Below are 19,455 nucleotides of genomic sequence, written 5' to 3'. Positions count from 1 at the left end.
GCTCGGAAAAGGTAGCCAGGAACGAAGGCGGCGGTGGCCTCCTCCTTTTGCCTTTTTTTTTCTTGTTGCTTTTTCACGAGTTTTGCTCAGCCAACCACAGCTCGTGCCTTTCGTACGTCGCTGTCGCCCTCGGAGGTGGCCATCGCGAGCGCTTTGTTGGCGCTGGCTGCGCACGTGAATTCTTGTGTTTTGTGCGCGTTCTTGTGTTTCATGTTCATTATTGCTTTGCGTGCGTCTCACGACACGTGTGACTGGATGGTGGTGAGCTGACGCGGAAGCAATGGCCGCAGCAAGCACAAGCAGCGTCAAGAAGCGCAAGAACCTGGACTTTGCGACAAAGCTGAAAGCCATTCAGCGTGTTGAGGCGGGCAAGAAAAGTGCGACGGTGGCAGATGACCGGGATTCCTCGGAGCACTCTAAGCACCTTGTTAAAAAACAAGGCGGACATAAAGTCGAAAGCGGCGGAGTTACGAACATCGGGAGCTTGTCGTGTGCGCGCTCCTGCCCAGGAGAAAGTTGAAAAGGCCCTCTATGCGTGGTTTTTAGAGGTGCGGGCTAAGAACATTCCGGTGGATGGCCCAATGCTAATGGCTAAAGCCAAATGGTTTGCCGCTGCACTCGGTGATGACAACTTCGCCGACAACACAGGGTGGCTGCAGAGGTTTAAGAACCGCCATAAGATAGTTGGCAAAACCATTTCTGGGGAAAGCGGAGCCGTCATCAGCCAGGATATCCAGCAGTGGATTTCGAAGGAATGGCCGGAAATTTGCGCGAAGTTTTCATCCGCGGAAATCTTCAACGCCGACGAGACCGGGTTGTTTTGGCAGATGCTGCTTAGCAAGACGCTCGACGTCCGGTGCAGCACGTGTCACGGGGGCAAGATGAGCAAAGTCCGCGTGAGCGTTCTGCTCGCTGCTAACATGGATGGCTCTCAAAAACTCCAGCCCTTTGTGATTGGCAAAGCAAGGGCACCGCGCTGCTTCAAAAACTGTAAGCAGCTCCCCGTTCGCTACGCCTTCAATAAGAAGGCGTGGATGATGCGTCAGCTGTTCACAGAATGGCTGCAAGCGTGGGACGCTGAACTGGGCAAATCGGGGCGTCACGCTTGCCTCCTCGTCGATAACTGCTCGGCCCATCACACCACCTGCAAGTTCGAAAACATCGCGCTCAAGTTTCTGCCGGCGAACACGACAGCAAAGTTGCAGCCGCTCGACCAGGGCATTATTAAGTCGTTCAAAGTCGGCTACAGGAGGCGACTCATTGATAGGCTTTTGGTGAACCTCCGCATGGGCACCGAGCTTAAGGTTGACCTGCTGGGGGCCATTCAAATGATGACGGGTGCCTGGAGAGACGTGAAGCAGGATACTGTGGCCAACTGCTTCCGGAAGGCAGGCCTCGTGACAGCCAAACTTCCTGAAACCTGCGAAGACGGCGACGGCGACAACGAGTGCATGGACAACGCGTTTCGCGAGTTGTCGTCCCTTTTCCCGGCTGCTGTTCCAGCCGAAGTGTCTGCTGACGATTATGTGAACGTTGACAGCAATGTTCAGGCTGTTGCGAGCCTCGCCGACGAGGATATTGTAGCTGCAGTCGGAGGGACCCAGGCTGACAGCTCGAGTGGCGACGAAGATCGTCCGGACGAGGGCGCGGCTACACGCTCGTACTTCGCCGCTGAAGTGGCGGCAGCGTTCAGCTTGATTCGCCGTTGTTGCGGCGACATGGAAGGAACCGGGCTTTCGCACCTGAACAGCCTCGATAAGATCGAGGTTGGCGTCTTTAATTTCATTTGCAAGGCGAAGAAGCAGACCAACATAAGCGATTTTTTTTCACGCAAATAAAGCATTACGTTGCGTCGTGTGTGTGGAAATAGTTGTCATTCTTGAATGCGCCGATCGGTAGGTCATCGTCCGCCACAGGTAAAGTCTCTGGGCCTGTATTTTTGATATCGAATTTTTGATATATCGAATTAATTCGCGATCCCCTTCGAGTTCGATATATCCGTGTTCGACTGTACTTGGAGCCTGTATGGCTAGTAAATCTAGCAAAAAACTATGTTGACCGAGGCAAAAAGTATTTTAAGTGTCCTTCTGCAGGAAAAGTTTAAGCGGCAAAAGTGCTGTGAAAGCGTGCATGCTGGGAAGCGGTAGGCAGGAGAAAGTGCTGCGCCATTTGTCGTGTTGGTATACAACACGAGAGCTGGCGGCTCTTTCTGCCCAAGAGGAATGGGGAGAAAGTGAATGAGCGGTAATGTGATCAAGCACGCGCTGGAGGGAGGGGGGGGGGGGCAGGAACGTGTGTCTATCTGCCTTTTCATCCTTGGGTGCGTCCATGCACGGGTCACATTCAGTATCGATCTTGGAGGTAACCTCTCTGTGGTAAGCCAAAATGGATGGTGCCTTCACGTGCATTTTGTTCCCGCACGTCTAGTGTTTGGCGGTCGGGTAATCTGAAGTTTCCGAGATGCGGTACAAAGCACTCGCTTTGCATTGTGACTGCGAGTTCGTGGTCATCAAGTGAGATCTGTTAATGTTTGCCTGAGCATACGTGACACCAATAGAACTACGAACCTTACTTTGTGTAGTCTCTTTGCTATAGCCATGAGTGCTCCACCTTTCCTGTAAAACTGACTTTTTTTTTGGCTCAGGACCAGTATCTGTATCTGTTCACCAGTTTTTAATTTGTGGGCACCAGCTGCAGGCACTAAGTGCTGTCAGCTATGGCGTCCAAGATTTACGGTGCCGTACGACGCAACACACGCAAATCTTGGATGCCACGAGCCACTTCAATGCATTGCTCTTGGTCCGATCTGCACTGCATGTGCTCCTAACCATGCTATTATGGCCCGAACTTGTTGCGATTGGTTTATAGATGCTTACTAAGAAGATATTATGCACCCAGAATGCTCTGGGAATTTTTGAAGTTATATTTAATGCTGAAACTAAAACTTCAAATTAACGAAATTCACGATTTACTGCAGTTTTTCGTTGCAAGTACAACTTCATTATATCGAGTTTCGACTGTATTAAAGAGAGTTCTGCAGCAGTTTTCATGTGGCTGTGAAGGCCGGTGTGTGTGATGGCATGGTTGTTATAAACGAAAAGCCAGCAATGCAACCTATGTTGGAGCTCTGAATTTGCTTTAAGACATAATTATGAGTGTAGAAAAGTAGTTATCTTGCATATACCTCACTCAAATAGACAACTTCATTGCGCAGTTTGCTTTAGCCAGTACTTTGTCATTTTTGTTTCTTGCATCATGTTTTACTTGCCTTAAGTTGGAGGTCAGCTAGAAAAGTACATGGCTGTGGAAGTGAAAGCAGATGGCATGGTCGGTGTCAAATGTCAATGAAAGAGCAGCCCAGAAACACATCCAATGAAGGGAGTCTTGAAGTATGAGGGCGTCGATGAGAACACATGTCCAGAGGCCAACGTCGGTGAGGAATCGTCGCTACGAATAGCCAGCAGTGCAGCCGAACGTGGCCCTTGGTACGAGCAGACAGGTGCCAGCCACAGTAGAGACCGCACACAATATAGGCACAGGTGCCTGATATAATGCAGACTGTAGAAGCGCCAAGCTTGGCTATAGTGAAGTAATTGCAAAGGCTTGGGTGTAGCAAAGTAATTGCACTGGTTATAGGGAAGCATTTACAAATCTTGGGTAGATTTCTGGTAGTGGAAGAACAGGCGACTAGGACTTCTGAAGGTTGAAACGACTTGCTTAGGCAGCTGTACTGTCTTTGATGTGTGAATTGCCTGCACAAGCATATACCTGTGAAGATTTTTTTTAATCAGATTATCACTGTTGTCAACTTATCGCTTGGTGCAAAACGTGCATAATGCGTCCAAAGTTTGTTGGATGTTGCCACAGATTCTGTAATAAAAGATTATTGTCTAATTAGATTGCTTGCACGACGCAAACATGTAAGCACCAACAATTACCATGGAGCACATGGCGATGCAATTACTAATATAGTGAACAGACTTGAAGTTTATATTACACCAACCGTTCGTATTGCTTGCTGTTGTTTGTGTGCTTTAACTATAACTTACTTTCCTGGGTGCTAGTTTGCCCAACAAAGTGCATAAGTGTTTAAGTTTAACTCACAGTATTGGTTGGCTTTGATTCTTTACCGTCACGACAGTGTGACTTATGAAACAAGTTGCACCTGAGGTGCCGTGATAAGAACCAATGGCTCTGAGCATCTTATGTTGGTTACTCTTGTGTTGGCTTTTGCACTTGCTGCCACAACACAATTTCCCTAATGATGTGCTTTACACAGCATTCTTTGTCCTGACATCACTGTTCTTCCTTTGCATATTCAGGTTTACTAGTTATAGAATACCAACTAGTCCACTTTTAAGTCATGCTTTACACTGGCTTCAGCATTTCTCTGGAGTTTTAACTAATCAGTGAGGCACAGAGGGCACTGTAAAATAGCAGTGTTCAAGGGTTTCCTGTATTGTTTGCACCTAAGCTTCCATTCAGCTTAATGCTCTTTCAGTTTCTGAACCTGATTTACAGCCCTGCATTTGTTCAAGAATTAAGCTGTCTGCTCTGTTATGCAGGTCATCAAAAGGATGAGACCAGGCTGTCCCCAGAAAAGGATTTAGTGCCTGGTAACCAAGTTGGACAAATGGAGGTGCCCGTAACATTGACAGAGGCAACACCAGCAATGCCAACAGCAACTACACCGAAGCAGTACCTAGAGGCAGCACCTACAGCGATGCCAATGATAATGCCAATGACACTGCTGGAGGTGACAACGGAGATGACACTAACAAAACAGGTGGCACCGGCAACAACACCGATAACGATGCCAATGACAATGCCACCTAAAACACCAATGATGATGCCAATGACAGCACAATTGGCATCAGCTGCAACATCAACAACGATTCCAATGACAATACCTCCTAAAGAACCAGTGATGACAGCGACAACACAAATGACATCAGCATCAGCTGTGACATCAACAACAATGCCAATAACAATGCTGCCTAAAGAATCAGCGATGACAGCGACAACACAAGTGACATCAGCATCAGCTGTGACATCAACAACGATGCCACTGACGACGCTGCGTAAAGAACCAGTGATGACAGCGACAACGCAAGTGACATCAGCATCAGCTGCGACATCAACAGTGACGCCAATGACAATGCTGCCTAAAGAATCGGTGATGACAGTGACAACACAAGTGACATCAGCATCAGCTGCAGCTCCCACAACGATGCCAATGACAATGCCACATAAAACACCAGTGATGACTGCAGTGGCAACACAAACATCAGCCACAACACCAATGACGACGCCAATGATAATTTCACCAAAAATGCCAATGACAACACAAGGGACTTCAGCTGCAACACTAACAACAATGGCAGTGACAACACCCCTTTCATCGCCAATCAGAGAGGAATGCTTCTCAACCAAAGTGTCGGTGCCCTCACTGTGCCGATCACGGTCATTTGTTGTTGAGAGTCCGTCTCTGGCCCAGCTACTGCTGAGAGGACTGAATCAAGATGGTCGCAACAGGGTGAATGGAACCGATGCCAAGATTGTTCAGCCATGCAACTCCCCGACTAAGGATTCATTCTATTTGAACCCTCGCAGCAGTGAGAGAAATATGTATGCCGCAAGGGTGGGAGAACAAACTCGCAAAACAAAAGGCCTCACTATTTCAAAAACTTTCATCAAAGCTGATCGTAAAGTGAACTGTTCAAGTGTTATCTCACGGTCGACAGATGACACTACTGATGAAAGTAGTCACCGATTAGGTGGTGATGTCCAACCTCAGAGGAACTCTGTATGTGAGCCAGCTGGAGAGCAACACGACCTTGCTTCTTGTCGCAGTGATCCGGACATTCATGCACATGCAGATGAAAACACTGAAAACACTAGAGGATCCCCTCCAATTGTGAAGCCCACAGCTTTACGAGTGCCTGCATCACCTGACAGAATTGAACAAGCATCAACCTTGCTGGGTAAATGTCACAGTGTCGATGCATGCTTCATTTCTCGTGTCTTCAGTGACACCCTAAAAAGTTTTGCCAAGACAAATTATCTTCCCACCCATGAGACACCCGACGGCAGTTTCAACGTTCCTTTCGACAACTCGTCCAAAGTGACTGGACGTGTCGTGCCTTGGACTTCCTCTATACTTGACGTGGTAGCTGTAGCCAAAGATCCTGCTGCATCTGTGAAAGACAGTGCTGCTGACAATACTTTGCACAACATACCTAATGTGCCTGGGGATGATTCAGCAGAGGAAACTGTAGTAGATGACGTGTTTACTGATGCCCTCGATGACAAATGGGCTGAACTGTCGTCTGCTTCGTTGCCTGGATTTTTTACCAAAGACAGTGCTGCGACTGCTTGTACCGTACCAATGCTTGGCAAGACTTTTCTTAGCGACTGGGGCCGAGGTGATGCTAGTTTTGTGCCAGCATCACCAAGCTCCAACAAACACTCTATCTGTTCCTCTATTAGCAGCGTCCGCTCGTCGTTTGATGCAGAACGTGATGTCCTGGCACTTACTCTCAACTCTTCGGGTGATGTTGAGGAGGATGAAGAACAGTATGAAGGTGTGGATGAACATCATGATGACCAAGCGAATTCTTCTGCTGAACTGGATGGATGTTTAGAAAGTAGTGGAAGCTCATTGGATGAGTCATCTGCAAGTTCTGGCAGTGAACACCTAAAGTGAGTAGTGAGCTTTTTAATGGCTTCCACAAGTTATTGTGTGATGTGTCAACAATAATCAAATAAGGGTGAAAATTTTTATCGGAGCCTGAAGTGTCGGTAAGGAAGTGCTCCAGGTTAGCTTCAGGCATAGCTAGCATTTTTCACTGGTCAGTAGTTGGATATTAGCTTTCGTATTATGTTATATAGCTTTGTTTGTTGGGTACCCGGAAGTAATTTGGTCAGTCTCAAGCTATAGATGATGTGCATTAGCGCTTTGCTATGCTTGTTGATGGCTCAGTAGCACCATTTTGAGTGCTCTTTTACATTTGACGAAGGGACAAATTTCAACTTGAATGTATGTTGTAGGCCCCATTGTATAGCTCATAGTACTTCACTATTCTTCTACATTTTAGAGCTCCTGTATATATGAGAAACAGAAATTGAAAAACATGACTTTGTTTACTGTGACGAATAGCTACATGTGTGACTGGTTGATGGCCCCACATTTTTGTGGACTCTATGGAAATTTGACGAAGTTGTGCTTATTAGAATAGTATTAGAAAATTGTGTTCCATATTGGGGGTGAGCTCCACCACTTGAAAAGCTAGCACTGCTGTCAGTGTGACATAATATGAGGGATCACGTGGACACAGTGGCCACGTCGGCTGCTTCAGGAACGCCGAAGCGAACTGAAAATAAAAGTTTAAAGCCCCACCTGCACCGCGGTTCTGATTAAGTGAGGAAGTTTTCCCACTTTGGATGTCTGCTTGAGAACACTTGAAAGCACTATAATAGGTAGTGGCTGCCTTTGAAGGAGTCCAGCTTGGTAGGCTACTGCTCGGTGCCGCAGTGCCGGACGTACACAAGGGAGCCCTGTGTCAGCCTTCACATGCACCCGCAGGACAAGAAGCTCCACGAAGCTTGGATCACGAAGCTTGAACCGGCAAGCAGCCAGCAGCTACAACTCGGCTGTGCAACAAGCACTTCTGCGAGGAAGATATCTGCTACGTCGTCGGGACTGCGATGAAGCTTTGATCTATGAACATGTTGATGCTACATACTGGCAAGTTCACTGGAATGGAAAGGAAAGGGCAAGAAGCACATAAAAAAAAAAGGCGTAGCATATGCTCGTGTTCATTTTAGCACCAAACAGTTGCTTAATTCATGCTCACTTAAGAAAAAGAAGCAGTGGGAAATTGCTCGCTGTGAAGACCGATAAACATACAGTGCGACACAACTTGAGAAATAATGATATTGAAATGTCCAAGAATTTAGAAGAAGAAAAAAAGGAAGATTGAATTGTCTCAATGGCACATCACAAGTCGTCGTAGGCGTCAAAGTCCCTAGTTGTGACAAAATTGCTTTTTAACAGCTCCGATATCGTCCTCGCAACAATGGTTATATGTGTGCTGTCAAATGCTGATATGCTGCAGCCTAAAGCTCGCAGCACAGTGTCAAAGCATGCCTGCAGAGAAAGCGAGAGATTTTGTGTGGACATGCTTGCAGATGTGCAGTCATTCGCTGCGAACCTGGACGATCGCTGCATTGAGGCTTCATTCTGTTATGCTTCATTTGGTTATACAGACAGCCATATCATATTTCATATAGTTTGCTCTCGGTGACTGCCTACCTTTCACGCAAAGGGCCAGTTCGGTGGACTCTATCCATCGTGGCAACCGTGTGCCGTGGGCGTCCACTGTCCATAGTCAGTAAAGAGACAGCATCTGTAAACCATTCTGTGCTTTCTGCATGCCCAAGAGTATTATTTTTGACACTGAAAAACTTAACCCATTTCGAGAGTACTTATAGAAATGTCCAGGAGGGCTCCCACGTGGTGGTTTTATTGAGCGCCAACAGCCAAACCTATGAGGATCGCACCGCGTTATCCCTCATACTACGCAAGCTAGGCGCTTCCGACAGGCAGCGACTCAGTAAGTCCTTGCCTCCAATACCCATGATGCTTTAAAAAATTTTAAAATAAACAAGTTGTGACACCAGCTGTCTCAAGTAGCATGACAATGAACAGCTGCATCTTAATGAACAGCTTGAAACGAAACTTGGCTTGTGCTCTTTTCAGTACTCTCTTCTAGGTTGTCTCCATGAAACTTCTTGTCTTCAGAAGTCTGACTTGGCATTGAACCTTTCAAGGGACTAGTAGTGAATCACAATGCAATTAGCGACATAGTAATCACTGCCATGGAGGTCACTGTCTCAGTTAATGTTTACAACTGCCATCAGGGGAGAGTATGTACTTTACAGATGGCTAAAACTGGTTCCGAAGTATTGAAGCACTTACTCTTGTTGAAGAAAAGAAAATTACTGTACTGTATTGATTCCTTCATGTTAGGTGCAAGACTTTCATGTTTCATATTAAATCTTTCCTATTGCCTCTTTAATACTTTATTTATTCAAATCTAAGGCAAGGTTTTTTTTTTCCAGAATCCTTTGCTTCAAAGTCGCCATCCACCTTATATGCGAGGCTGATAGATTCAGTAGCCGTTTCAGTATGGCGGCAGCAGCACCACATTTCCAGCGATCCAGATTGTAGATGGCAGTGCAAATTGTAGCAATTGCTGAACTTTGGCAGGTGAGGCAGTTCAATACTATTGCGCATAGACCGACGCTGAAGAGTTAAAGAAATTTAACAGTAAAAGTGGAGTGAATATTAAATGCAAATTTTACCTTGAGGTGTGGCTTCATGGCACTGCAAATTTTGCCTTATGGTGTGGCTTTATGGCAAATTGGCATGCGCTGCTTTGCCGTGAAATCGTCTTTTTGCACTTCTCGACTTTTCGTTTATTTTTCTTTTCTTTTTTTTTTTTACGGATTGCTGCTGCTGTTGAGTCGGCTGACGTGTGGTGTGGCTCAAGGCCTTGGCCAGGCAGGTGTGGAGTGGTTGTGTGTTCTTGTTCGGAACAACTTACATCAGTGTGTGTCATATACATACTATGTGGCAGGGATGTGTGCGTATCATACGAGGTCGGTTGGCACCTTGTGCCGGCACGAGAACTGTGGTCCTTGTGCTTATAACCTGCACCATTTGTCCAAATTATGATTATTTCGGGGGCTTTCAATTATTTAGCACTTTGGGCAATCCATGCCAAGTTTAAATAATAAGTTAGCTACATTATATTGCCTTATATTAAAGGGCATGTTCTTTTTCTTGGGTCCCACAATTGCACCCTCTCTTTCTCATAGTGACCACCTCATAAACCAATAAATATGGTAATAATAATTTAAGTAAAAGCCAGTTTTCTCCGATTTAGAGTACATTCACGCAAATAGATGAACCTTTAAGGGCCAGGACACATCCTTAAAGGGGCCCTGAACCTCCCCTTGCGCTTGGTTACATAACATAGCGCGCAGCATATGCTGCTGTGAACATCTCAGCCAAGCTTTGCTGTCGTACGCGGTGTGTGGAGCTCGTAAGCAAATCGCAAGGTCACCTTTCTCTCAAATGCTCATTTTTCAACAGAAGGCCATGTCCTCACTCTCTTCTAGACGCACTATTTTGTTATTCCCTTAGACGGCTGCTATTGGCTGATAGCTCACATCAAGCTGTTATTGGCTACATGGTGTAGATACTGCGGCCGCCGTGGTGTGCCCCGCCACGAGTTCACTGGCTAAGTGCACTGCGGCTCGCTGAGGACAACCGCGTTTGGCTTATGTTCAGCACGTCGTAGGCACCAAAGGCAGAAGTCGTTGCATCGATGTTAACATCCAAAAGGAAATTTGTGACTGTGCGCCACGGTGACGTTTCGAAGGCAGAGCATTGTGGGCATGTCCTGCTGCACTGTAGCCCTCGCATTGCAAGGCACTGAAGAAGGAACGGGAGCAGAGTCGAGGCCGTGTTTGATTGCTAATAAGTCCGCTTCTGCTGAATGCATTGAAGTACTTTTTGCGGCAAAATATTTCTGAAATAGCCTACTTTCCCCCCAAATACCTTTCTCCACTTCCATGAAAAGTGGTTCAGGGCCCCTTTAATGGCCAGGATACTTGTGCCCTTGCTGTGAGTAAACTGTGTTTTCTTGTCTTTTGTGTGGAGTCGCTGGGAGGAGCAAAAAGCTTTCAGCAGTCAGGAGAAAATGAATCCAAGGAAAGTATAGGAAAAATTGAAATGTTAAAATAAGGTAAAGCAGTGATGGAACAGTTGTGCCAAGAGCTGTGCCTTGTGCCATCCTGCTCCGAAATGGCATTTTAGCGGAAAATTGCACCATGCATGTGCCAAATGAAGCATTGGGACAAAACTCTCCTTATATTGATGCTGCGGCCTCAGTAGTGAAGCTGTAACCAAAGCCTGATTAAAGCACACTGCCATTATCATCGTCCTCCTGAAAGTCAACGGCGCGGCCATAGCCGTTGATGTAGCTAACGCCTTTGGTTCTCCACTCACTGACATTACGCTTTTGGTGAATTTCTCACCAAAAGATGTTCCTGTCACTGTAGTGCAGTTGGGTTAGTGCCGTTTGTGCATTCAGTGTTCCTTTTTCCAGCATGGTACGGAGCTTGATCAAGGAAGTTGTCGGATCAAAAAGAAGTCTCAGACAATGTCTGGTTGCACAGTGTTTAACATAGCTGTTGGCGGTGCCACTTTAAAAGTATCGTGTAATACCTGTGCTCAACCACTGACATAATAAATTAGGGACCTTACTTAGCCCTTTCAGGGTCAGTGACGTAAATATACGGGGCCACAAAGAAGTCCAAAATGGTCAATGCCATATATTTACGGTGCCGTCTACGTTTATAAATCGCGCCAATTTCCTAACTTTTTCTTTCCTGGCATGTGCTGCCACTATGTGGGAATAGAGTAAATTTTTCTTGCACCTCCCTCGCTCAGTTTTCGTTGCATGGTTTCTTTTAGAGCTAGCTCGTTTGCTCTGGTGTGTCTATATACTACCGCTCACGCATTGGCGCGTGTGCGGGCGGTGGTTAGTTTGAGTTTTGTTCCGCAGGCAGTTTCGGCTTACGCTTGCAAAACTGATGGCTTTCTCGTTACTAATTGCTCAAAAGGCGACCGCTTGTGACTCGCTCGTTTATTGCTCACAGGTGTGCGTATACGCAAAGGATGCTGCCGTGAATGCGTTTTCTTTTTTTTTTTGAGACTCACGAAAACTAATCTGCTCTGGTTGGCGATAAGATGATGATTAGCGGAAGTTTGTCACATGTTTTGCTTTTTGGTCAACACACAACCACACTGTTTTCTTGAGTGCACTCACCTACGCAGTTCGATTACGCTATGGACGTAAATATTAGTGTAAGAGTAGGAACATTTGAGACTTGTGAAATATTCTCGTGTGCGCATATTTTAAGCCTTGAACTATGTTTATAACAGTGCATCCAATGTTTAATTCTTATAAGTTTAATTCCTTTTTTTGTTGTTGTTATTCATGAATAAACAGTACATATTGCTACGGGGAGAAAAGACGCTTGACAATATATAAAATATATACATTGGGCAGAAGACAGGCATACAAGATGGAGCCCATGCGCAGATGGAGCCCGTGCAGCATTGTAGTTGCCGCGCCGGCATCTACAATGCCAGCACTTGGCGGGGACGAGAATGCTTCGAGCAGGTCACCAAGCGCGCCTCAACCATTCGCCGCCATTCGCCTGTCGTCTTCACATAACCGCATGACCCAAGTACCTTTTCTTGCTCTGACAACACCGACCTCGAAGATTGGCTTCAACTGTATGAACAGGTGAGCACTAGCAACAACTGGGACCCGACTCAGATACTAGGGAACATCATATTTTACCTGGTGGGCGTGGCACAAGTGTGGTTTCTGAACCACAAACAGAAACTTACAAGCTGGGAGGTATGTAAGCAAAAGCTCATCGATCTGTTTGGCAAGCCCATTGGAACCGTCGTGCTGCGCAGAAAGAACTTGCATGCCGAACTCAGACTTCCACCGAGTCCTATGTGACGTACATCCAGGACGTGCTTGCACTTCGTTGCAAAGTCGATGACATGATGCTGGGAATAGAAAAGGTTGCACATATCCTCAAAGGTATCGTGGATGCCGCGTTTACACTTCTGCTTTTTAAGAACTCATCCACAGTGCAAGACTTCATCAATGAACTTTGACTGACATCAGCGGGCATCTGACCGCTGATACTTTCCTCTGCGTTAGAAAAAATCTTGGCGGATTTTTCACAGTTAGCAAACCTACGCAACCTCACTCAGGCGCCTAAACATACGATGACACATCACGTTGTCACCTATAGTCCACCAGCAGCTGCTCGTCCACACTGCTTGTTTGGGGAATGTCCGCCTATCGCCAAACGGGAGAGTGCGACCCCATGCTGGCGCCTAAACATACTGTGACACACCACATTGTCAACGCTGGTCCACCAGCAGCTGCTCGTCCACGCTGCTTGTTTGGGGACTGTCCACCTATCACCAAACAGGATCGTTCGACCACATGCTGCAGCTCGGCATTATACGCCCATCCTCCAGTGCATGGGCTTCTCTGCTGCATCTAGTGCCCCAGCGTGATCGCGGTGACTAGCACCCCTGTTAAGACTATCGACTGTTCAATGCCAAGACTGTCCACGACAGCTATCTGCTGCCTCAAATCCAAGATTTTACATCGCACCTCGACGGCTGCGCCATTTTAGCAAAGCAGACCTGGTGAAGACGTACCATCAAATTCATATCAAACTTGCCACGACGCCTTTGGGTTTGTTTAACTATGTGCAGATATTTTGGACTCCGCAATTCGGCTGAAACTTTTCAGCAATTCATTGCTGAGGTCACGTGGGGCCTTCCCACTGTGTTCGCGTGCCTTAATGACGTCCTATCACCAGCCCTACACCTCAAGATCATGAGCACCATCTCCGTGCTTTGTTCTAATGTCTACAGCAGTACAGCCTGATTGTGAACGCCTCCAAGTGTATTTTCGGCATATCTGAGCTTGAGTTTTCTGGCCATCACGTATCATCCGAGGGTATACGCCCTCTCCCGTCCCATGACAAGGCCATCCAGAGTTATCCCCAGCCTACAACACTGTGCCAGTTGCGCCAGTTCCTCGGGCTTGTGAATTTTTCCACGCGCTTTATACCACCACACTGTGCAGAGCTGCTTCGCTTGCTTACCGACCTCCTTCATTCAACAGCTGGCTCCTCCCCTGCGACAAGCGGCCCTCAGTCCGGTTTCAACTTCCAGTCTAGGTGGGGGGTCCTGTAGTGCTCTCCTTTGGGTGGTGCTTAGAATCTGGATAGTGCGCACCTGCATGAGAAGAAAATAAAGACAGCGCCTGGCCGTGACATGTGAAGCGATGACTCGCGGTTCTGTTCTGGTGTCAATTTGTGTGAACTGTCTCTTTACTTAGCTTCTGAGGCGTAAGACATGGCTGTCACAATGAGCTGCTAATGAAAAACCCGAAAATGAAAGCAGTGATATTATGTTGTTTTAGATAATTTTTATTAACAGCTGTATAATGCAGTTCATTTTTATGGATTGAAAATTTTTTCTTTTTATACTGTGCTTAAGTATGGAACAGTTCACTTGATTGCTGGCAAAGAACACCCAGCTATTTCTTGTTACGAGTGCAGATACCTCAAAAAGTTGTGCTAGCTTCCACAGTTTTGCATGGTCTGCATGCAATGGAGTGTAGGTGTGAAACACTCCTGCCTTAAAACTACGGCAAAATGCATGTGAGCACTAGTAAGTACGCAGTTATACTGCATATAATGTATGAAACACAAGAAAGCTTAAAAAAAAAGAAAGTAGTGAATGGTATGAGAGTTTCAGTTTGTTATATTGCATGACTGACATGACTAGAGTACTTTGTTTAAATCAACTCTGTGACCGGGTCACTTTTCTTCGGTCTCCGTAAGAGATTTAAATGTGTGCAAGCACTGGTTTCAGTATCATGGCAGATGTTTCGCAGGATACCAGCACAGAGCACAGATGTCCAGTAAACACAAGATACTTTTCCATATCTTGTCTTTTGTTGTCCTCATTTTTTGTGTATGGTTGTGTTTGCACTATGAGCTCATATAAGCTCCTCACATGGATATCTGTCATGTTAGCCGCACCTGATGTTTCCATGTGGTGCTTCTTTAATAAATGCTCGCTCACCTCCCGGTGTTGCAGGTCTCTTAATCAGCGCATGACGGCAGACGACATGGTTGCTGCCCACGAGCTAAAGTTGCAGACTTTGTGCCAGACACTCGCACTGGACTACGCCAGGGTCAACCGGAGTGGCTTTTCAGTTTTGCGGGAAGAAGCTGTTTCCATAGCATTGAGAGGGGAGGAGAAATCTTGTACAGATGACGACACACCACTGGAAGTGCAGAGAGCAGGTTCAATATTGCCTCTGAGTAAGTGGATGCCTCCAGTTTCTGTAGCAAAGGAAGCGTCTCTATAAAAATAATAATTGTTAAAATGACAGTTACATTGTGTTGGACTTTTAACTCCCAACTTAAACTTCAGCTCCCAAACTGTGTCCTCTGCTCTGAAACATTTCCAAATCACATGTGCTCTGTGCTCGACTCCCCCTGCTCCATACATTCTGGGACCCAGCTGCACTTCAAGTGCATTGCCGTTGCATCGAGCCTGCAATTCTTTCACTTGCTTAATGAAAGCAGCACCAACCAGAGAGATTGTGGTTTTGGCACGTAGAATCCCAGAATTTACTATATTTTTTTAACACCCACAGAAACGTTTTGGACTTACTGCCAAGGCACATATATGAAAACAATACCACGTGTAAACTGTGGAGATTGACTGTGCAGAACACATGTTGTTTTCCTAGAGTGCTGCGTGGTTCAACTATGACATAAAAATGTATATAAATTTTCTATCATGTCAAATGGACTTAAATTTTGCCAGCTTACTATGGGACATGTATGGTATTATGTGCAGTGTGTAATTCGAGCTTGAAAATTTGGTGTCAGGTCCCCTTTAATGCTACTAAAAATGGAGAGCAACCAGGGGTGCAGTTGTGGTTTGCTTCAAGTCTTGCAACTTACGGTATTTACTCGAATCTGTTGCATACTTTTTTCCTATAAATTGGGTCCAAGAATTGCGTGCGCACTAGAATTGAGTACGACCCTAAATCTGCGTTACCGTATTGCCATCAACATTTCAAAATGGCTGCCTCGTACGCTTCGAGCCTAGCTGCTGTAGCTTCCTCCATGTGCTGTAGTACGTGTTGCACTGTTTGTCTTCCCGTTTTCTGCGTTTGCGCTATCAGCATGGAAGTGCTGACTACAAAGACATGCCGACTTCATCACGATGCCATATTTAAAAGGAAAGTGATCACGTGTGCGGAGACGGACAGAAATCGCGCCGCCTCACCGACGTTCAGAGTTCCCAAAACTTGCACAAACAGGAGATGTGTTCTACTATGGCGGCTGCTACGTACAGTGCGGCCATGCGGCGCCTATCTTGAAAGCCATCTGCGATGGAGTATCTACGCATATAGGCGCACTGCGCTGTGCTCTCGTCACTTAGTTCGCATTGAAGCGAGAGGCCGCACAAAGGTCAGTTCGCTCCATGATTTGCTTGCGCCTGCTACCGCTGATAAAGAGTTCCCGTGGTCATTGTGCGATATGTGTTCATGTTTGCTTGTGCGCATGTGACACCATGCTTGTTAATTTAGTTAGTAAGTGAATGTTTAAAAGTTTATACGGCCTATAAAACAACTATCCTTACTTTTCGTATAGCTGTCTACTAATTTGTATTCGCAGTCGATGCTTATCCTTTCAGGTGAAACTGAGACTTTATTTATTGCAACTTTAATGCATTGGGAATAAATCTTTGTTTTTCCAAATGAGAGAAAGTTGTATTTCTGTATGAAAGAATGAGGTGCATGGTACTGTAAATGACTTTCTTTAGGTCACGGCAAACGAGTTCGCATTACTATCGAGGATGTCTTGTTCCTTGTTTTTCGTCAGTAAAACAGGTGCACGTTGCAATCTAGGGCACACTATAATTGAGTAAATACCGTACTTTCCGAAAGATGTCATCGTGTGTGTGTGTGTGTGTGTGTGCATTTGAAAAAGGTCGTCCAGGAAATTAACGAATCCCACGATGCATAATTTCTACTCAACACCTTTTCATTCTGTTTAGCACCGTAGCACACAGCGAATCACAATTGTTGAGTCATTCATCATCACAAAACAGAGCTCGTGTCACAAGAGGGTGTCCCATGTCGCAAGAGAGTGTGGCAACGAGATACCCAGATCCGAAGAACTCCAAATTAGTCTGAAGTTGCCAACCGTATGGTAAATATAAAACAAAAGTGATAGCAGGGCTGTGTGCTTCCACTCATACCCTTGTGACCACTGCTTGGTCTGCTTGATCACCCTGCAGGTGCAGATGGCCACAGTCTTTGTGGCCACAGCCCTTGTAGCCGCAGCTCTTCTGACCACACAAGCCTACCGGCTGACCTGTCCATGTTGAGGCACTCAGACGGGGACCACTCTCGAGTGGACTCGTCGCTGGCCAGCACATCCATCCACCTAGACTTGCTGTCGGAAACACGACAGGTGAGACTCGGAGGGCTTTGCTTTCTGTGCTGCTAGGGTCGAAGGCAAGCTCCAGATCTAGCCTCACACAGTCGTTCCGTAGTACTCCCCTACCCGTTGCGCATGTAATCGCAGCTACGTTGGGTTCGGACGAATAAAGGCAACCAGCGTCATCAACTCTAAAAATATTTATTGCTGCCAGTAATAACCAACACTTGCAGAAAGAAGGGCCGCACTCTAAAAATGTCCTTATTAGGCTTGCCTTGCTGTTCCTGATGGTTGGGCAGTGAGGTCACTCACAGGCTGTGGCAGGTATCCGTAAGGTTCACGTCAGGTCATTGGTCAGGTCAAGGTGCCAGAGAGGGCGTTTCTTTCATGGATGCTCTTTTATGTTTTTACTTTCCTGTGCTGAATGTTCTCCTCGCATGTTGGATACGTTTCCAAGTTTTCAAAAAGGGGCACGCGTGTCACGAGAACGACAAAAACACAGGGAGAGGCCGTAGTGTGCCTTTTCCAAGCCTGCCCACCTGCTCTCGGCATGCCCACACTGTGCAATTGAGCCGACTTGAGTATGGATGGATGTGCGTGCTCCCCACAGACTGCAGGGTGTTTAGCGACCTGGAAAGGTTGGGGAAACTTTGAGCACATGGAATTGTCCGGGAGTATCTTATATTAACCCTTTATTGACGAGTGTTGCCTACAGGCAACACACCAAAAAAGAATTTTTTTCTTGTCGAGTTTAAGTATCGAGTACGAAGTTTCTAGCTAAATGTCTTCGGCCAACACTGAATGACAAGCAGCAAGCGTCATTTGTTGGTTTAGAGCAGGAACACTGGACGAGGAAGAAGAAGTTTGGCACGCGACTCACTGTCTTGTGCAAGCAAGTTCAGAGGAGACAGGCCAATGCAACGTACGCAGCTGCATTGGTGTCACACATCTGATGTAAAGCAAATGAAATGGGCACCTCTGGTTCACATATGATAAGAGCTGTCTATACAAATTGAAAATAAAGCTAGGTGGCTTCAGTGGGGTGAAGCCCACTTCCAGTTTCCTGCCTGGGGTTTTCCCTCTATTGCTGAAAAATTTCTGCAAAATATTTTTTCTTTTTGTTGATTATGCTTACTCATGACGTGTTTTGCATATTCAGATAGAACAATAAACATGTTTTCTCGGTATTTATATGTCTCGTCATTAAAGGGTTAATGAGTAAAGTCGGGGGAAATGACTGATTAAACTGCCGAAGTTGGAATTTATGTAAGTTTGTTCCCTGCAAGGTTATTAGGCTCTTTGCAACACTTCGAGTGAGATGTCTTGCACAGTTATTCTATTTTCTATCAATATGATAAAAGCATTGATTCATAAATTACGTGTAACACTGGCTTCTGGCTCAACACGAGTGCACTCTTAGCCCCTGCATGCACTTGCAAGACAGCGCACCTTTCTATTGCAGTACAATTGTTTATGCACAGAGCTTGGCCATACGTGAAGCACCTTGTATGTTTTGGTTACTGTTACAGGGATGTTGGGAATATAGACAGTGTATTTACAATATATATACAAGCCGAGTCAATGTGTTTAAGATGGCTCACCAGCAGCAACACGCTGCAGCCAGCGTCTCACAATCTTCTTCTTCCTTCCTCATCTTTTATCCTTCCGTAACAATATTAATAGTGGCAGAGGCAAATTTGACATGTATGTGTACTTTTCCACAACGAACCGAAGGCTTTAGTTTGCTACGGAGCAGTATTTCTTTTTGTGGATGAGTTGATGCTGCCTAGTGTCCACACTGTAGAAACGTAGTGTATTTACAGACAGTTTTTATTAGTGTAACAAATCCAGTCACTTACGCAAGAGCTGCTGTGACTGTTGCACTAATTCTTCTTGTTAGACTCTTACAAACTGGTTGTAATAACATGCCCTCAATGGCTGCTACAGGGCAGCTGTGTGGCTTAAATTAAAACTGCTGCAGTGAAGTAAGATTCTTCTGCACCGCTGGTAGGGGTCCAGATCTTTGAAGAAATGCCTGTAGTATACAGGATAAACTTCTACTCCAAGTGTGCGGCATTTAGTTAGAAAATGCAATAGGAAAAACTATGTGGCAGTGCGGTGAAAGCCACATGTTCAGCGCTCCTGCAGAGCTTTCGTATAACAATAAACGCAATAAGCACATCAACTTCTCTCAAGACTGAGGCATGTATTACAGTAGCAGGAGATTGATCTATAGGTGTACTATAGATCAATGACAGTAGATGTAGCAACGACAAAAAGTAAAATTTTTCTTGTGTAAAAAGATAC

General features: G+C 45.9%; 1 protein-coding gene across 3 annotated transcripts in view; it reads left to right on the top strand.

The window, feature by feature from the left end:
• The window catches only part of LOC135919594 (mucin-2-like), a 117,940-nt gene that overhangs the window by 51,229 nt on the left and 47,256 nt on the right, over positions 1-19,455 (top strand). For all 3 annotated transcript variants that reach the window (XM_065453510.1, XM_065453512.1, XM_065453511.1), the window contains exons 6-8: positions 4,566-6,702; positions 14,783-15,009; positions 17,006-17,181. In XM_065453510.1, the coding sequence (XP_065309582.1) occupies positions 4,566-6,702; positions 14,783-15,009; positions 17,006-17,181 (2,540 nt within the window). The remainder of the gene's footprint in view (positions 1-4,565; positions 6,703-14,782; positions 15,010-17,005; positions 17,182-19,455) is intronic.

The sequence above is a fragment of the Dermacentor albipictus genome, chromosome 8 (assembly GCF_038994185.2).
Source record: "Dermacentor albipictus isolate Rhodes 1998 colony chromosome 8, USDA_Dalb.pri_finalv2, whole genome shotgun sequence".
NCBI lineage: Eukaryota > Metazoa > Arthropoda > Arachnida > Ixodida > Ixodidae > Dermacentor > Dermacentor albipictus.
This window is presented reverse-complemented; position numbering and strand designations above follow the sequence as displayed.